The 21414-nt window shown below is 35.3% G+C and overlaps 1 protein-coding gene and 1 long non-coding RNA gene across 8 annotated transcripts in view; one reads left to right on the forward strand and one right to left on the reverse strand.

Annotated features, from left to right (window-relative positions):
- Nucleotides 1-17344, reverse strand: part of LOC101737749 (basement membrane-specific heparan sulfate proteoglycan core protein) — a 208590-nt gene extending 191246 nt beyond the window's left edge. For all 7 annotated transcript variants that reach the window (XM_062670557.1, XM_062670550.1, XM_062670555.1 and 4 more), the window contains exon 1: nt 17087-17344. In XM_062670557.1, the coding sequence (XP_062526541.1) occupies nt 17087-17146 (60 nt within the window). In that variant the 5' untranslated portion in view covers nt 17147-17344. The remainder of the gene's footprint in view (nt 1-17086) is intronic.
- LOC134199517 (uncharacterized) lies at nt 10726-12890 on the forward strand. The gene is made up of 2 exons (XR_009974038.1): nt 10726-10812; nt 12623-12890. It is a non-coding gene; the product is annotated as an uncharacterized LOC134199517 (long non-coding RNA).
- Nucleotides 17345-21414: the final 4070 nt, after the last annotated feature.

Genomic DNA, 21414 nt, shown 5'->3' on the forward strand with positions numbered 1-21414 from the left:
CGAAACGCATTACTGCTTCACGGTAGAAATAGGCAGGGTGGTGGTACCTACCCGTGCGGACTCACAAGACGTCCTATCACCAATCATAATATTAAGCAATATCTACTGTTGCAATGCTCCAATATATAAAAATTTAAAACGAATGTGATTAAATAAGACGAAATCCGATTTGAATTTAAACACCTTAATCCGATGGTCCGATGTATTTTAATCTAAAATGTAATTACGAAGCTTCTTGCAGCTAAACCCAGTAGAAAATACGTCCCGGAATGATGAAGTAGACGTTGCTTGTTGTTTACAGCAATAAAACGAAAACGCTTTGCAGAGATACACAAATAAAGACATTGTTTTTTTAATTAAACGTACTATTGGCAAATCCGAACATTATAAAATAATTAAGTACTTATTGTTAAATATCTATTTTTTATTTATTTATATTATAGAAACGTGAAAGCTGCTAACAAGTTAAATTGCAAATAATTTAGTTTTCAAAACTATCAAGATAGATTTTAACGTACGAATTTACGTGATTTTCTTTATCCTTTGAGTCTCAATAACAATGTTCCGTGTTTTGTAGGTTCGAATTAAACAAAATGTCGTTTGAATTCACCAAAATTTGAAATACAAATATACCTAATATTTTAATATGTTTATTAAAAGATTACAATAGGTTTAAATTTTTTTAGCTTAACATTATTTTTATTTTTCTAGTATGACTTAGTACTTCTTACGTATTAGTGTACTTTATCTAATTATGTTTTTAACATTATTGTAGTTTTTTTTTTTTTGTGGTCATGTATTGACCTCGCGTAATCATTTTGTTTACTGTTAAAAAATTGTTTTCGCGACTGGTCCATATCTATATAAAAAAAAGATGTGTGGTGTCGTGGGACACCCGATAGGAACGAAATTCCGTATTATAAAAATATTAATTTTAAGTTCTATTCGAGGTATAATGATAATAATTATTCGGGTATACAATTTTTTTTATTATGATTTTTTTATTGAAAAAATAATCGCAAGGGTCAACCACTCCGCAGAGCAATGGAGAAGCCTCGCCCTGGGGTAACCGCATGCATGTTCACGGTATCCAATACGCCAGGTAAGTATAATTTAGCAAGAAAAATACAAGAACGTCTATCAACTGTGTAACATCTCGTCTCCGCGATTCAGAAATTGTTGAATTTACGTGCAGCGACATCTGTTGATAACAAACTAAATAGAAAAAAGTGTCGTGACAACTTTTCGTAAGAATTTTTTCCGTCTAGCCCCCTTTCACAACGCGCGATAAGGAACTTCGTTCCAATAAATATATTTGTAAAAAAATATACGCTTGGGACACAAGTTCCTCCTAAGTACATGTATAACTCATGGATTTAATATTACAGTTAGTTCAGGAGAAAGAAAAAATGATCTCACATACGACAAAGACGACACACAATAAAACTTCATATACGCACAAAGTTGACATTGCATACGATGAGTCACGCAACTCAAATTTATTGATGAACACAAATTGGATAAATGGTTTTAATTTTATATGACAACTGGTTTCTAATTCTATTTTTTTTATTTTTGCGTTATGTAAATAGTTTATATTGCAATACTTATAAAAGTTTTTATACCGTTATTACAAAGATTTATCAATATTTACAGCATTTTTACATTTAAGTTATGATTCAGTAGTTAAATTAGACAAGATAAAGTAATATTTGTAACTGTACACATGTATCTGTGTGAATCTAATATTACTGTCATTAACAAATATAGTTTTTTTAAGAGAAATTCTTATTTATTTATGAAAAAATCAAATGTAAATTTACAAGATGTAGATTTAGTACACGGCTTGATTGAAAAAATGTGTTACCTGAATGCGTGTGCTGTTAGAACATATTTTAACCTTTGTGGAAGATATTTGGTATTCTTTATTTTTATTTTTTATTGCTTAGATGGCTGGACGAGCTCACAGCCCACCTGGTGTTAAGTGGTGCCCACCTGGTCTGGATTATATTGCGAATGACTCGCCCCATGAACCTTGGAACAATTGAGGGCTTCGTGGCAAAAATATGGCATGGATTGTGGCACGTACCAGTTCCTACTACCAGCCAATTTTGCTATAAACCGTTTGTGTTAACGTTGATAATCTTTTCTTTCTATTGCTTAGATGGGTGGACGAGCTCACAGCCCACCTGATGTTAAGTGGTTATCGGAGCCCATACACATCTACAACGTAAATACCGCCACCCACCTTGAGATATGAGTTCTAAGATCACAGTATAGTTATAACGGCTGCCCCACCCTTCAAACCGAAACGCATTGCTGCTTCACGGCAGAAATAGGTGGGGTGGTGGTACCTACTCGTGCGGACTCACAAGAAGTCCTACCACTAGTAAATCAGTAATCACAGCTATAGACGTGTATTCTCATCACGGGGCTAATTATTAAGAACTGAAGAGTAATGAAGCTCATCGGTGCCGTCACTATAATTTAAATACAATGATATTTACTAACGTATGGCACCATAATGCGATTTCGAACCAAATAGATATTGATAAATTATTCATATAAAGCGCAGACCTTCGTCTACACTCCAGAGCAATATATTAACGTTATACGACTTCGGTTTGTAAGTTATCATAAATCATCGATACGCAGTAGTGTAATGCTGTTAAGTTGAACACCAAAAGAACGCCCGGTGTAATTTCAATTAATGAAAAATGATGACTAAAACGATCGACTTCAAGAAGTGAAAATGAGATTTACTGGTAGTAGGACCTTTTATGATTCCGCGCGGGTAGGTCCACCCTGCCTATTTCTGCCGTGATGCAGTAATGCGCTTCGGTATGAAGGCTGGGGCAGCCGTTGTAACTATACTTGAGACCGTAGAACTTATATCTCAAGGTGGGTGGCGCATTTATGTTGTAGATGTCTATGGGCCCCAGTAACCACTTAACACCAGGTGGGCTGTGAGCTCGTCCAACCATCTAAGAAAAAAAAATCGTCAATGTAGTCGAAGTTAATTTAAAATGCACTATTAAGTTTAACCCAAAATTTTTTAGTCAAATGTTAACAAAAAATGTAAATAGGATCGCATGAGAGGCACCAGCTTCTAAATTAAGAAAAAAATATTAAAATAGGTTCACCTAGAAAAAAGTACTGAAGTAAAATACAGTTGAAACGACAAGCTCCCCCTTTTTTGTAGTCGCTTAAAAATACCTATTTTTTATTTGGTATGAATTTATTAAATTATTCAGTCCACATTGAAACTGATGGATAGAGCGGATGGAGCAGGAAACATATGTACATACATGGTTAACTCAAGGTTAGGTCATACAGAATAGGCTAGATCCCAACCGTGCACGAGTAAGGTCATCACGTAAAATTATTCAGCTTGCCGTCTCTGGTCGATCGATTACTTCGCGATGATGTCAATCGAATTCAAATTAGCTGATCATATTTAAACGCAGATTTTGTGTGTTTACTTATTTACGAAATGGTTTGATCACGAGGCGCGTGTATCGAAAGCTGAAGGTTAATAATTTATTACTGTAGACGCAACCTGAGTATACGGATCATCTGGCAGTGTGATATAAAGTTAATTTCTTTATAATCATCATCGGCTCACAGTTGTCCACTAATGGACATATGCCTATTTAAATACACGCTGCTGAAAACAATCTTCGAATCTCCTCATTCTCATCTCATTTCCTGTCAGCCACACATCATACATCTTCCCCGCAATTAATCGGGGGTAAGGGGGGCTATTCTACATTATTTTCTTTAAGTCCATGTCTAATATTAACAATTCTTTACTAGCACTCAAAATACTGGCGGTACAGCGATTTGCAGAAAACAGTCAAAGGTTTTTAATCATTTTTGTTAGATTTATCGTTCGCCTCATTGGATAATTATTGAATTGTACGTAAATCTGTTTTTTTTGGGTTATTAGAGGTCTGTGTATGTTTCATTGTCTAGAATCGAAATGCTCACGATACTCATAGCAGAGGATGAAATTCTGATTTGAAGTTTTTGTTTCGTTTATTTATATCATTTTTTACACAATTAAGTTTTTATTAAAATATTACAATTATAAAATGCAATGGTAAGTGCAAACTAACACTCTTGAATGTTGCGCAAAAACGTACGATCAAATTTTTCGTCTATTTTGAAAAATACGACACCTCGTGTATGAATGAGGTGATGTTGTCGTCATATTTTTTTATGTGTAACTCGAACGATAATAAAATTAATATCTGTTAGTTTAAAACGTGTGGAGTGCTCTGAGGAATTGTTCGAGATGATGCCGGCATCTCGTTTTTACCATCGCACCGCCCGCCACCGGAGTAGAGTTCATCCATACTACCTGGAGCCACTGCGGTCATCCCAGTGCGTTTCCAGAGTTATTTTTTGCCACATATCATCCGGCTATGGAATGAGCTCCCCTCTACGGTGTTTCCCGAGCGCTAGGACATGCCCTTCTTCAAACGAGGCGTGTGGAAAGTATTAAGCGGTAGGCAGCGGCTTGGCTCTGCCCCTGGCATTGCTGAATTCTAGGGGCGACGGTAACCACTCACCATCAGGTGGGTCGTATGTTCGTCTGCATACAAGGGCAATAAAAAAAAAAAAAATAAGCTCACTTTAAGCAAGAAGCAATTTCAATGTACAGAAAATCCGATGCGGTCGGATATTTAGTTTCAAAAGCAATCACTTTTGTAAGATACTCGTTCAATTCGTCGTTGAGTTTGACATGACAGTTCATAGTAGGTAGTAGACGGCTGAGTTTCTCGCCGGTTCTTCTCAGCGTGTCGCGATTCCGATCCGGCGGTAGAGAATAATTCACGATACAGCTGCCCGACTATTAAGTGTCCTTCGGAGACGTTCGTTCAGTTGTATGAGAGCCCCTCGCTTTTCGGCTCAACCACCGTCCCAAAGCAACCCTCCCATATAAAAAAAAACCTTTTATTGAAATTCCCATGTTTTCTCAATTAATTCACTTCTCGCCTCTAAATTATATTTTAAGTCAATTGTACGGTTCTGATTCAGCATGGCCACATACCTATGTGCAAGATATTCGCCAAAATTTTCAAAATCTCGAGTCTATCAAAGAAGCTTACAAAACTGGTCTTAACCCCAAATTCCACTTTCTCAATTCAAGTTTCAATAATATTAAAAATAAAACGATGTAGAGGCAACAAAACCCAGCGATGTATTCTTGAAAATATGGATTCTTGAAATAAAACAGTATACCTACCTAGACTGCATTTTTTATTTATCCTTTTCATAAATAGCTAACAATTCGTGAGCATATTTAGCGAGCTTACATTGTCAATTTTCAAATAATTTTTGGGACTTTTTATTTCTAATTTTCCCTAAATTTATGACAATAATCCGATTGCATGAAGGAGCTGCAGAAGACCATAAACAATTTTAAAATAATGCAAGCGCATCCGCATACATGTTAGGCAACATTGAAATCAGAATTTGGGTCGGTTTATCGGTCCTTATCAACGCCTCACAAACCAACCAAGCGTTGGGCCCTTTCTTGAAATAGCTTTCGTAGTGTACAACTTGGTACTGATGTAAATTTTATTCGTAATAAGCAAACTTCTGGAATCGTATAAAATTATATGTCAAGAAAATAAATAATTTTGCGTTTATTTGCTACTAATATGTATGTGAGCGCTCATGAACATTTACAGATTTCTGCCGCGAAGCATGCATGCGTAGCATACATGCATACAAGGTAGAGCAAGTTTAAACGCCTGTTTTGTTTAAATTAGTTTTAGGGCAAATTGTAATCACCTATGAAAAGGTATTTACTGCCTATTCTGGCGTGAAACCACCGTGTGTTCCGTGTTGAAGCGCTCAGAGTACATACATACACATACATACATATATAGCCCAAAGCGTACAATATGATTTGGTATTCGACCTGGTGTCTCATGTCTCAAGCTGGCGTTATTGTTTTATACAAGGACAGAGACACCATGAGCTCATGTCACTCATGACACTCATGTCTCTACTACTCGTGAAAATCGAAGAACAAAGTAAAAGCTGACTATTTCAAATCCAATTAAAAACACTAAGGCTCGATAATAACTCTTCGACAAATAAAAATCAGTTGATAAACATTAACGATAAACTAGGAATTATCTGTTTTATAGTTTCCTGTTTAAAAATAGGCAATTAAGTTTTAAAATTGATTAAGTATAAACTATGATAATCGGGTTAATCGTTGCCGACTACAAAAATAGCTCTTGAACAATTTCGTATATATGTATGTATCTATATTCAAAAATCTATTCAAACCGTTAACTTGTATCCTTTATTTTACGTCTAAACACTTCTATTAATTTAAAATGCTTTATTTTTTATTATTATTTAATCGCAAATTTGATTTTTCCGATTATCCCCGTTGATCGGTTTCACAGAATTTAAGATAACGTCTTATTTTTTGTTGAAGCTAAAGGCAAATAAGTCGTTTTTTTTAACTATGGTATGTAAAATTTCCCGCACTTTCTCGAGTTCAACCGTTTTCCCATTCTACCTTATTAAGGTGGAGTTCAATGGAGATCATATCCTATTTTAACTCAATTATTCCAAAAACGTCTTAATAAAATTAGCTCTCGAAAACATCTAATTAGAACGTTTTCTAGTAAAAACATATATATATATTTTTATTAAGCAAATTGGCATCGTTATCAAGTACTAAATGTTGTGCAAGTCAACGTGCTTTGCCGTTGTAACGATAACCTCTACTGATAAATGAAGTATTTAAAAATATATTTTTTTAAATTTTAAATATCTCGGACGTAACAGAAACAGGGAGTGAGGCGTGATAACTTGTGGATAACCCTCTCAATGTCTTATAGTCTTTGAGTGGTTAAATTAATTCGCATTACATTTTAATTTAAAATCTCCGCTTATCCAAACATGTGTGGTATAAAATATGTGTCACAAATAAATAACTAGTAATTAGCTAGTAACAAACCAAGCACGGTAATACGGCACAAAATTCGACAAATTAAAAAAAAAACTACACATACAAACGTTAATATACGTTTAAATATATTCATGCATATATAGATGATAAACATCCAGACAAAGAGCAAACAAACACGCTCGTCACACGAACGTTTGCCTGATATGGGAATCGAACCCACAAACCTCGGTGCAATATTCAGGAGCGCTAACTACTGCATCACTGAGTCAGTCAAATGAGGTCACAGATTTTCACAAGTGGTTTTATTTCAAAAAAAAGTTCAATACAAGTGCTGCGTATGGAGTGATCAAACAACTAGAGAACGCGGCACGATTTTTTTTTTAAATATAGTATAATATCAATACACCTCTTCACTAAATAAAATATTTTTATCACTATACCACAAATTATATTTAGCTAGAACAGACTGACCAAGACCAATGCAAATGAACTAGCAGAGGGTAACAGGAAAGAAAGAAGAAGAAGAATACCACAAATAGCAAAAATTCCTCTCTTCACTCGGTAGTTATACTAAACAGTTGGATTAGATGGATGGACGAGCTCACAGCCCACCTGATGTTAAGTGGTTACTGGAGCCCATAGACATCTACAACGTAAACGCGCCACCCACCTTGAGATATAAGTTCTGAGGTTTCAGTATAGTTACAACGGCTACACCACCGTTCAAACCGAAACGCATTACTGCTTCACGGCGGAAATAGGCGGAGTGGTGGTACCTACCCGTGCGGACTCCCAAGAGGTCCTACCACCAGTGATTACGCAAATTATAATTTTGCGGGTTTGATTTTTATTACACGATGTTATTCCTTCACCGTGGAAGTCAATCGTGAACATTTGTTGAATACGTATTTCATTAGAAAAATTGGTACCCGCCTGCGGGATTCGAACACCGGTGCATCGCTACATACGAATGCACCGGACGTTTTATCCTTTAGGCCACGACGACTTCAAGAAACTTCGAAAACAATTAAGATAATACAAATGAAATGGTCTATAAGTGATGGAAAATATCTTGGTATATCTTGTTTTAACCATAGCACTTGAAAACGATGAAATTTTCTTGACACAGAAATACGTACTTCTATGATTTAAAAATATAGTCAACAAAAAAATATCAGCTATTTATAGAAATTTTTAACATTACATTTAACGATTAAATCGAACACTAAGATTTTTTAAAACATGCATAAGATACATTCCGGGGAAGCGCAATAAATTCTAAAACTATATTAGTGGACTTATAGAGTAGTTGTGAACCTGTCGTCCGAAATCGCAAAGCGAGAAATGCTATCCAATTGTTTGTTGCTTAATGCATTTAGTTCGTGGCACTCGGCTTACCGTACACGCCTTTTAAAGAATACTAGAGGTCCCGCAGTAGTCGAAATTCGACTATAACTAATTGGGATTGTAAGTTTGTACACTATTATGATTGTCTTTTATACTTCTACTAGAGGTCCCGTAGTAGTCGAAATTCGACTATAATTAATTGGAATTGTAAGTTTGTACACTATTATGATTGTAGTTTATACTTCTATAATCACAAATTTCGCCAAGACTACGCTATATAAAATATTAAAAAAGACAAACAATATTTAATCTATTCTCAATTTGACAGCAGACGTCAAGAACAAAAGTTTGATAATAAATAGTATGCACGCATGCGTGTGTGCGTCAAATACATGGTATGTAGTGTGTGTAATGTTTTCTTTATTGATTTAATGTATCTTTTATGCATTATTTAAAAAAAAAATTAGCATTGTGCACTTCTTCTCTATATTCTCTATAAGTGTGGAAAATTTCATACTCCTCCGTCCGCGCAATTTTCGTAAAAAAAGATACAAAGTTTTTGCTTCACATATTAGTATATAGATAATGACCTAGCAGAATTTCGTGTGCAACGTAAACATCAAAACGTCAAAGTACTTCCAAGCTTCTTCTTCTTTTTCTCCACCTTATCCCACAAGTGGGGTCGGCACAGCTAATTTTTCCGTCAGCCGTCAACCAAATACTCACTTCTCTCTCACTCATATCGTCATTCACACACTCCATCCATATCTTCTCTGGTCGACTTCTGCCCGCTCCAAGTAGTTTCAAGCATCCGGATATTAAATTTACTATTCATTCGACTTCGGTGCATCTTGATTTTTCCTTAAAGGGTTACAAGAAAATTTCATTTCCTCTCTACGGTTTTAATATGTAATGTTTGACTTAAAACATTGAAACTGAATGTAAAGACGATATTTCAGGAAGGAGTCGTCGGCAGGGTTCGTCTAAATTTCCTTTACAATTATTTTTTTAAATCTATCGGAATTATTAAGTTTTAATGTGCAATTTAATACCAGTTTCTTGTTAAGATAAACATTCGCAGACCTACTTTTATAAATAATTGTGCAATATGATTGCGGTCTTATCATCACCCGATAAACTGTATGAATAAAAATATCGGAGTTATCAATGCATCGTGACCTTTGAGATTTGACACAGTTTTTACACTGATTCATGGAAGCGGCGCAATTAGATACCTTATTAAAATATGTTATAGTTTAATTAATATACAAATTTAATAATCACTGTTTTAATATTTTGCTAGTGTATACTAGTAGAATTGTCGTACCTCTCAACGTAATATACCTGGAACTTGTATGTATGTAAGCTTATCTTGAAAATATCGCTAATACGATCAAGGTTTTTGTCAAAAATCATCTATGCTATGACAATTTTAAGGGGGGAAGAAACGTTCCTACAATAATAGACGGTTGTACCACACATTGAGTCGTTTATAACAAAACGAAAACTCCCTACAGGTCTCGTATTAAATTGCTCAATAAAATATACTTCAGTAACCTTACAATTACGTAAAAACGTATCTGAAAATATAAACAATATTTGTACACATATTGTGATCAATAAATATCAAGTGATTACGTACGATCACTAGTAGCTAATCACTGTTTAGTGGTCCGGTCATTTGTGTCATTCCATCAATAAATAATAACGATAAATTATATTAAAATGCTTTAATAACAAACAGTTCGTAATTGGATGTTACATTTGACGATTGTGATGCTAGATCAGAACGGTTTTCGATTGTATGATCACGGAGAAATTAATAATAATATGTGTTGATTGATTTTTACTGGTGGTGGAACCTTTTGTGAGTCCTCGCGTGTAGGTGCCACAATCCTGCCTATTTGTGCCGTGAAGCAGTAATGCGTTTCGGTTTGAAGCGTACTGCAGCCGTTGTAATTATACTTGAGACCTTAGAACTTGCATATCAAGGTGGATGGCGCATTTACGTTGTAGATATCTATGGGCTCAAGTAACCATTTAACACCAGGTAGGCTGTGAACTCGTCCAGCCATCTAAGCAATAAAAAAATAGAAAAACCCGGTCCGTCTAAGCTCAGTATCTTCAGGTACGAGTACAACGAAGCGATTTGTTGTAAGCTAGATTTATACCGCGGTACCTGAACTTACACAAATAATTGATGTAATTTAATAGACCGCTCAAAATATGTGAACACAGACCTAAAATCGTGAAAACCTTCTTGATGCAACTTTACGGTACAAGAGGGGCATTTCTTGCATGTTTCAAATCTCTATTTCTATAAGCTCAGAAGTGCATCTTCTGAGATTATGAAGTGTGCCTTCTGGGTCTGACACCTATGAAACTATGTGTATAAGTAACGATAAGCTTTTATGATTATATTACAATTATTTTCAGCAAACCGCACGACGTAGATCACCGGAAAGTTTCAAGAAAATGTTGACCGAAAAATTTACAACTTAAAAACAATGTTTTGGATATTCGTATGTATTTGCATCAATCGAATACCAACTTCTATATCATGTTTACGCTCGTAGAAAAAAACCATTACTGAGTGTAGGATAGCGCGATTATACAACAATCGTACAATTTAGGCCCCGTTGTATCTTGTTGCCAGGAAACAGAGATAACCCTGATAAGACATGTCGCGGATTTCGTCGGGGTCAAAAGTACTCAAATAATTAGATTACTTTAGTAACACAGTACAGTAGTAGTAGTAGTCGAACTGGTTTTAACTACCAGTACAATACCTATATCTTATAGAAAATCTATATCTTATCAGTACACGCATTAGTTATTCGTAAGCATATTCTGCGTTTTTTTATGATTTCGTTTGCTGACGTACTTAACTGACGCTTGGCTTTTTTGTCTTTATTTTTATTGATTAGACCGCGATGAACAAGCACACAGCTCCCAACATAAAATGATTACTGGAGTCCATAAACACAACTACTTTAAGTCAAAACTTTTATATAACGACTATCCCATTCTTCAAATCGGAACGCCTCACAGTCTCACGGTGACGGTACCTACTTTTTTCGGGCCCACAAAAAGTCCTAGCGACATAAACATTAAAAAAAAATCGACGTATCTTATACGACCTTTGATCGTAATTGGAATCTAAATCACGCACAATTTTTTTATAATTGTTCCAAAATACGTAACCGGATACCGTGTATCATTTTAACTCATCTTATTGCACATATTGACACCTCGGAGCTTACAATGCAATTCTAAAAGGTATTGTTTATCAACTCGTGACAAATTTAGTGATGAATTAAAGCCTCCTATGAAAAATCCAATTTCGTGCTTGATTTCATATTGTCTTCAATGGCACGACATGCCTTCTATACGAGGACTAAATATTTACGTCATATTCGTTTTATAAGGAATTTAAGAATAGTCAGGTTCTAGTCTTTGTTTTTTTTTTTTTGTCTGAACCGAGTCCGAAGCGTGGGACAACAATTATACGTTACAATTGAGAAATATTTACATCATATTTGTTTTATAAGGAATTTAAGAATAGTCGGGTTCTAGTCTTTGTTTTTTTTTTGTTTGAAACGTAGCGGCATTAGTCTCAGGTGGTTTTAGTCGTATTGTAGTTCTGTAGGGGTCGATGTTGCCATACTGCATATTTGTGATGCGAAGCAGTCGCTCGCTCCGGTCCGAAGCGTGGGACAACAATTATTATACGTTACAATTGAGATTTTGCTCTCGTGTCTCAAGCTGGATGGTGTTATGTATGAATACCATCACGACGACAAACAGTTAGAGCTTCTTTTTTATGATTGAGGGATCACTGGTAGCCTGGAGGCCTTTCCAGTTTCACAAAAACAGGTAGGCGAGCAATGGCTCAGCCGGGAAGGGCTGGATTTACTAACAGCCACCCGAGCACCTCCAAAGGAGACCTAACAACTCAAGAATAGCTGCTTCGCGAATGAATCTACTACCGGATCGGAATCGTGACTCGCTAAGAAATTCTGACAAGAAACTCAGCTTAGGTTGCACATCGAACTCTTTGCCGAGTTCGTATTAATTTTATCGCAAATAAAAAACCCAGCTTCAGCTCACCGTATTTATTACATTTTATATTTTCATTATATGAATTTTTTTCATATAAAAGTAAAACAAAATTGGTTCCAAAATGCATTTACATTTAAATACGCTTACAAAAAACATATATACATTTTAAAAACGAACGCTCTTCAATAGTCGCTAAAGAAAAATAATAAAAGAACATAATATGTATCTCACCTCATCAATATCTCATTAAATTTTTTGTGTCTGTTCTAGTATAGTTTTAACTCCTGCAATGAAGATATCATGAACGAATGTACGCCACGATGCACAGGAAAGCTATTCGCAACATACTTTTGAAGCTTATTTATTCGAATACACACTGTAAATTAAGCTCACTAAACATTTAGATGAAAATACAGAAAATTTTGGAATATCAAAAGTGGCTTTGGCTTTTGAGCCACTACCTACTTTGTTTTAAGCAAATGTTAGTACTAACTAATGCCAGAAATCTTTAGACGACGCAATAAAGTGTAAAATGAAATCACAAGCTCTTTTTAAACTCAAACTATAGATTACGTTGCAAATTTTTTTATTGTAGAATACAAATAACCTTATCATGACAGCAAGGATATCCATGGCTGTCACATCACTATGACATCATTGTACACAATTAACTACAGTTATAACTATCGAGTTATCGTTGAGTGAATTTAACGGAACATCTCTCGTTTCCTTTTTCAAATAAAATTGCTCAATTACCGAACATACTGTGTGTTCAAGCACGCTTTTAAAAACGCTATTTCTGGTAAAAAAATCTTAATTGTTACTTTTCTTTATTTTTATATGCATTTGCAGAAGAATTTTGCCGCTGATATTATACGATTCCAGAAGTCCGGTAATATTCCAACATGGGTGCCATTCAAATTGTATTCATTGAGTTCGTCTTCCAGTACATATGGCTATGGAGACTTGTAATCCTAGTCACTGTTATTATCCCCCATCTCATACCCTTCAAGCCGGAACGCGTAGTTCGTGGCAGAACAAAAACAACATGGTGATGCCAACAAGCAACTTGCGCGGACTCGGAACACGTCTAGTTACAAAGATAGATTAGCCATTATTTAAAAGACTCCAAGAACAATATCATCGCTTCTGTATTGTATTATATACCGCATAAATATTGCATGCTTTTTAACAGAGACAAAAAACCGAACGTAATTTAATCTAAAAATTCTGTTCGAGATAGGTATATACTTTTATTGGGGGTAGGACCTCTTGTGAGTCCGCGCGGGTAGGTACCACTACCCTGCCTATTTCTACCGTGAAGCAGTATTGCGTTTCAGTTTGAAGGGTGGGGCAGCCGTTATAACTATACTTGAGACCTTAGAACTTATATCTCAAGGTGGGTTGCGCATTTACGTTGTAGATGTCTATGGGCTCCAGTGACCACTTAACACCAGGTGGGCTGTGAGCTCGTCCACCCGTCTAAGTAATAAAAAAATAAAAAATTGGCTGGCAAGAGCTGGATGAGAGAAGCCCAGGGTCAGTGGCATGCAATTGGAGAGACCTATGTTCAGCAGTGGACTACTATAGGCTGATGATAATGATAATGATAGGTATATGATACGCAGAATTAACTATTTATTGAAGCGTCATAATTTTCTGAGAAATCCTCAGAAGACATACAGTTTTTTTTTTTACAAGCAAATTTGTCTTACGGATTATGGTTAACTAAACGACGATTTATGGTATGCACCCGGAAAGTTTTCCTAAAAGCTAGACCTGCTGCGGTTTTCGATGGCGTCTGACAAAAAATCCGTAACCTACGAACATTTTCGGTAAACATACCGAAAGCTTTTAAGAAGTGTGCCTGATGTGAACTTGCTAAATTGAGTTTCCAACGCGACGCGCAGCCATGTACAACTAACTTGTTAGTATAATATGTGTATAATATTTTTTCAAGTGCTCCGTGAAACGTTTGGATTATACCAGAATTTTCTGGAATAAAAAATAATTCTATTCATAAAATAAGTAGTATAAAAACTGAATTTACCAAAAAACTTAAGCGTTTACTATGTCTTATTTAATTCGAACGTTCTTTATAATTATAATACGAAAAAAGATCCGCCGTTTTAAAATTAAAAGAACCAATGGTAGATTAACAGCTAATTCCGCTTCCACTTTCAAGTAAGTTTATTAGTTCTGTGAATTACAAGGACCTAGTAGTAGCTTCAGCCTTTAGGAATAAAAGCTGAAAATGGAATAACGCTTATTACTTGACCAACCTTTGACTGCAGAAAGTCCTGGTAATTACAGCTTAATGAAAATGATATTGCATTACTCAAGTTCTGTGAAAAAATTCTACTTGAATTTTAGACCAAGATGCAAACAATTATCAGTTATGGCCTGAAGATAGAAACGCCACCTTGTGTAATTTGAATTCGATTACAGCTAGGATTCACGAATGTGATTCTTGAATTTGCACATTCAATACTGAATAGATGATTTGATTCATTCTTGACGTGCGAAATATTTGCGATTTATACACACGTGGAATGTTCTACGATTGTTGGTTGGGTGATATCGAATGACATGAAATTTCTAGAAATACAAATAGGTGTTATACAATTAAAATCGGATCGTAAGCATATTCTTGTTTCAAAAATGTTATTTGTTGGTAACGTCTGAATCACAATTGACTTTGTACAGGCTTATAATTCGGGAATTTAAATTAGCAGTACTTTTATAGTATTGAATATGGAGTAGACGCCTGGAAAAAAGACTGCCGTGTGATATTTTTATGTCACTGGGTAGTTATGGGATAGTTGAGATTTAAGAATTGCATGAAAAAAAAAAAACTTTAAAAATACATTTGAATGCAGTAGAGTTTATATTTTGATGAAATTTGAAATACATTACAATTTTTTTAAGTAAGCTTATTATTTATTTAAAGTAACGATTATGCTTTAATTAATTAAGGCTAAAAACTTTTATATAAATTGAAATTGTCAACGAAAACGAAAAAAAAAATTCTCATTTATATCTAACCGCTCATTATGGAAAAGCTTCGGGAAGCCTATGTATGTGCCTATGAGGGCGTATGTAATGATGACGAAGTCCTACATTAAGCGGCGCGAAATTAGGCTAGCTTACTCTATGCAATAGGTTTTTACATAAACACTGAATATAACCAGTATACTTAGACCTTGCCGGTCAAATAATTTTAATAAATGTCTCGAACCTATCGGCAACGAATCCCGTGGTAGAGTAGACAAAATCACCACCAGATCCTAATTGATCACTATGGTAGAACGATATTTTCCAAATTCATTTTAATTTAATATCTAAAAATATACCTTTATTAATAGACGCAATTTTCCCAATGTTTATATGCGAAATACACTAATGACATTTTCGTGTTGTCGTTGAATTGTTCAACATTCCAAACATCGAAATTGACTTGAGCTACTTTAATATAAAACACGTTCGGTTGTTGTCGATTTTTCGGGGAACTTTCGTTTCAGTCTGTGACTTTAAAATCAGATTAAATTCTAGAATTACGGCATGATGTTCCTTCGAATAACTTTTAGAATCCAAATAGAATCCATAACATAGTTTTAGTATAGGCAATCTTCAATTTGTGTTCCACGTTAAAATCTTTCCTCCCTTAACGTTTTTCCAAATATATCCGAGAAAAAAATATTAAATTTCATTGAGAAGCCATCTATCTGCTATTGAAAGACCTCTCAATTTAGTTATTTCAGAAATTAGCTTACAATCAGAACAGACTGAGAAGAAAATATTGACAGTCTCATGTATTTACTTTTTAAATTAAAAGATGTCTGTAAGTCCTTTGTTATAAATTCATTTGCATATTTTATATATTCTGTGATTAATTACTTTTTTTTTCTAATACAAAATATTCAGAAAATCAGTGCATTTGAAAACAAAATCAAATAAATGTTATAAACATTACGGCGTTTTTACTGGTGTTTAATTGGTAATATTTTTCAGTCATGAAAAAATATGATTATAATTTTTAGACAAAGTGTAAGATCTGGTCTTTGTCTTTTCCATTTCTTATTAAAATTAATAATATCCATTGAACTTTTAATGTTTAACAATTTTACGTTGCAAGGAGACGCGAGTCTCGTTCGCTTGTATCAACATTCATAATCATTTCGATATTTAGTACAATGGCATACGAAACTGAAACCAAATTAAATACTAAGCAGCTGTTAAAATAATAACGCTTACGATTATATTCCTCAATAAAATGATAATAAGGAAAATAATTTTATTATACTTTCAATTACCTACAAGTGGACGCAAGTAGGTTAAAATTTATCGAGTTTTTTACAGTTCTATCAACATTATCGATAGATACGCGTGCTTAGGTCATATAATCTATTAAATTTAGAACAACCCAACAAATACCAGTAGTAAAGAAAACAATATAAATTATCTTATTCTTAAACGAAGTTAATTCGAACATTTCGTGAAATTTTCGTCGACGTTAAACTTAACGACGAAGTTAAAGTTCGAATACAATCAGCAGTCGCTAAAACCGGTTCTCGTGACCACATACATAATTTTATTCAGCGGAACAACATAGGGAACCTATAGAGAAACATAAGTAAATAAATAAAACAACTTATGCGAAAAGTAACTTGAGGCTTCGCTAAAAGTTTTTGCAAACTTTTATTGTTAGTTCTGCGAGCTAAATTTTAGACTCACCTGGATAGTAAAGGTGCTGAGCAGCAGAAGGGCTGCCGCCAGGAGCCCTCCAGCCCTCATTTTTCTCCGTCAGATGTAAAAGACGAATGTTGAAAAGTTTATTCCGGTGTCCGTCGAGAGCGCAGACGACGACCGCGCTACCCGACTGTCGGCCCGCGAATGATGGTCGCCTCGTCTCGATCGCCTCACGACGTCAACTCTACGTCCCAACTCCCAGCTCTAGTCCCGCAGCGCACGTATCCTCCCGCATCCAAATGCAACCTACGCAGCCGGAATGCGCTTTATACATTGCTAAAAATCATCTAAAACGACCACCTGGGTGCTGAACCTAAAACATGCTAAAAACGGTTCGGCACGTATATTGGTCCCGCGGTCACGTACCAGCCCTGTAAAGTTCTATGACCCCTCTCATGCGCTTATCACACGACGCTTTCTAATGACGAAATGTCATAACTGAGACTGCTTCTTTTAATGTAAATGTTACCTTTGGTTTTTAAGACAAAGTTGGTAAGGAGTTTTTCAGTCATGATTCACTAGTTGATATCGCTTTTATTTGCTTGACGCACCTAGATCTTTACTACAGAGCTCGCTTTGGCTGGTAAGAAAAGCTAGAAAATGCGAAAGATATCAACGTAAATAAAGTTATTGGCGCGAATACAAAGTCTCTAAATGTACTGGGCTCCCTCAATTTTCGGAAGCCTTTGACATAGATGATACACATTTATAGAGCTTGACAATAAATTTAAAAGCAGTAAAAACAAGTGTGTCGGACGATTTCATGACATAAATATCTTATTTCGGCTTTTTCGATTACATGTAATTAACTGAGTTTGTTCTGCAATTTTTATAGCACAATGTTTTTTTTTGATAACCCACAAAGTTCACGTTGAAGATAATTTTAATTTGAAAGGCTGTGAGGAACAAATAAGACACTCTTAAGATATCGAGTCAATTAGATATCTGAGCAACAGAAGCTGTTTCTTTCGTTATTTTTGTTTTGAAATATTTTACTGAAAGGGCTTAGTGTCTTACATGCAAGTTTAATTGCTTTCTTTTTAAAAACGTGATTGTATTTAGAGATTACGATCGGTTGGTGCATGTTTTTTAAGATGCCTTTGCCGTGAACGAAAATTATCTTATTATAGTTCAAGAGGCCCTGACGCATATTTAATTGAAGTATTCAGACGAACAGCTCATTCATTTTATAGTTAGTTAATTTGGTCATGGTCATATACAACTATGCCATAATACAATACATTATATTATAATCGAACTACAAGTACTAATGATAAATACTACAAGGGTTGAAACCTGCGACCTGTGATCAGTGCATTCATCTACTTAGGGGTAGGGAGTGGCTTGACCGTGGCTCTACCCACGATGATACTCATGACAATCGATGTCCGACGGTAACCAGTATCGATCATGGCGGTCGTAGGTCGCCTTATACAGCGATAATAGCAGTAATGAATGACGAGATACAAGTCGTCTTGAGTTGAATTATACTGAGTATTTTTCCTTTTAGAAATAAATACATTTCACTTAAAACTAGGGAGAAGACATCAAAAGCGAATCATTCGAAAACTCAGAATCGATTATGAAGTTTGTCAAGATACCTAAAATAATGGCTAGAATAGTTAGTGAAATGTTCGAAATAAACTTGAATGAAACATAGCTTTATTCGCTATTGTTGTGAAGTTGATCTTTGTGTGATTACAAAGTGCCACTTCCAACGTTACGGTTCTGGTATAAAGAATTATTTTATAGATTTTTTTTTTCGTTTTTCGAATTACAACGTCTCGTGGCAAGTGAATGCTCAAGTTGAGGAAATGTAGCTTATCTTGTTCGCTTGTTACGATGAATAGAATGTAAAGTCTAACCTACAACCTATAAATATATAACCTATAAACTAACCTATGATTTACATAATTATTGCTGGTAGGGCGTCTTGGGAGCCCGTACGGTTAGATACCAACACCTTACCTATTTCTGCCGCGCAGCAGTAACGCGTTCCTGTTTGAAGGGTGGGGCAACTGTAAAATTGAAACCCAGAACTCATATCTCAAGGCAGTTTGTAGAATTTACGCTATGGATATCTATAGGCTCCAGTAACCACTTAATAATGTTTTTTATAATAGCTGCTTCATTTTTTTTAGTTACGTAGTGATGTGAACGACTTCACGGCCTATTTAGAGTTAAGTGTTCACTGGGAGCCTTTGCATATGAGGTTATGGTCTCAGTTATCTTGAAAAACGGCTGTCGCACTGTTCAAGCCAGAATGCTTGATAAAAAATGCTATGCAATAGCTTTACCGCGGCAGTTCCTGAGTGCCACACGTTTTTTTAAATTATATTATAGATTATTATATTATAGATTATTATATAAATAGCGATCCGCCCTCGCTTCGCTTAGGCAACTGTAATTTATTATTGATAACAGTATTTCTCCACTACTTAATGGATGTTATTATACATATAAACCTTCCTCTTCAATCACTCTAATATTTTTTTATTTTTTTTTATTGCTTAGGTGGGTGGACGAGCTCACAGCCCACCTGGTGTTAAGTGGTTACCGGAGCCCATAGACATCTACAACGTAAATGCGCCACCCACCTTGAGATATAAGTTCTAAGGTCTCAAGTATAGTTACAACGGCTGCCCCACCCTTCAAACTGAAACGCATTACTGCTTCACGGCAGAAATAGGCAGGGCGGTGGTACCCACCCGCGCGGACTCACAAGAGGTCCTACCACCAGTAATAAAAAAACCGCATCAAAATCCGTTGCGTAGTTTTAAAGATTTAAGCATACATAGGGATATAGGGACAGAGAAAGCGACTTTGTTTTATACTTTGTAGTGATTATTATATTATAGATTATAATATAATAATCACTAAATAATAATATATATAATATAGAAAAGATAGTTTTTCTCTTCAACACTGTTTCTGCAAGTAACACTTTACGGGGAACCTGCAAGCGCATATTGTTCTGCCATCTAGTTAAATATGAAGGTACTAATCTTACCACAGCTTCCAGTCTAAAAGTATTAAAATAAATCCGGAGTTTTTACGTAGAATAAATAAAAAAATTCAATTGTTTCGCAGTAATACTTTACAATTTCGCGTTTTTTTTTCTGGTTTTACCATACGTCGTTTAATTGACCAATTCGCGTTATGAGCCAGTGTCAATTTTTTTTATTGCCCTTGTAGGCAGACGAGCCTACGGCCCACCTCATGGCGAGTGGTTACCATCGCCCATGGACGTCAACAATGAGCCAAGTCGATGCCTACCGTTAAGTGCTCTCCACAAGCCTCGTTTAAAGAAAAGCGGTAGGCAGCGGCTTGGCTCTGCCTCTCGCATTGCTGACTTCCATGAGCGACAGTGACCACTCACCATCAGGTGGGCCGTATGCTTGTCTGCCTACAATGTCAATAAAAAAATTAAAAAAAGATGTCATGTGTGTACATTATCTAAATTTGCAAGAATTGCAGATTATTATTTTTCAATATCCTTATATATTCTGTATTAAGCTTATAAATGGAATGAAAAAATGAAGCTCATGATTTTAAGCGTTTATGTTCTTCCTTGATGTATTCTTTGCTGCAGAAGCTGGACCGTCTAATGCGCAGACGAATCAACGTCAAGTATTTACCCGAGCCCGAAAGCTGTGACTTTGGGATTATCAGACCTTGAAACAACGATTGTAGAGCCGTCAGTCACATCTACGAAACGAATGAATTGTTCGTGGTTGAAAAGGGGTGATAGTAAAGGTCTGGGTTAAACCTGGGCTTCTGGAGGGAAAAAGGACTGGAGAGAAAAAGGTAATTAAAGAAACGATACAGTTAATAAGGATGAAATAAGGAAATGCGGTAACAGAAATTAGAACTTGACGGGAAGGCGTATCCGCACATTTCCTCTGAAATTGATTTTGATTGCATATTTTTACATGATATTCATGTTTATGAGGTTAATACGATCAATTAAGTTACTAGAACTATTAGTAGGTAAGCAATTAAAAAAATATTAATAAAACGAAACTGGCCTACACTAAATGTATGTGCTGCCATCTAGTCCATTTTTTAAGTACTTTTTTTTACCTCGGCCCTAAGGATTGTCTGAAGAAAAATTAAATTGCAGTATTTAAATTTATTTTACGATATTAATATTCATAATATTACATATCCGGCGAATCCGGGTCTCCTGTTGATTTATCAATAAAATATATTTTCATGTTTTGATTCCTGTAAAATTCACAATCAGCTACTGTTGTCCCCCGATTATGTTATTACTTACGATCCATTAACGGTGCTTTTAGGTACCACAAGCA

This window comes from Bombyx mori, chromosome 1, assembly GCF_030269925.1.
Source record: "Bombyx mori chromosome 1, ASM3026992v2".
NCBI classification, from domain to species: Eukaryota; Metazoa; Arthropoda; class Insecta; order Lepidoptera; family Bombycidae; genus Bombyx; species Bombyx mori.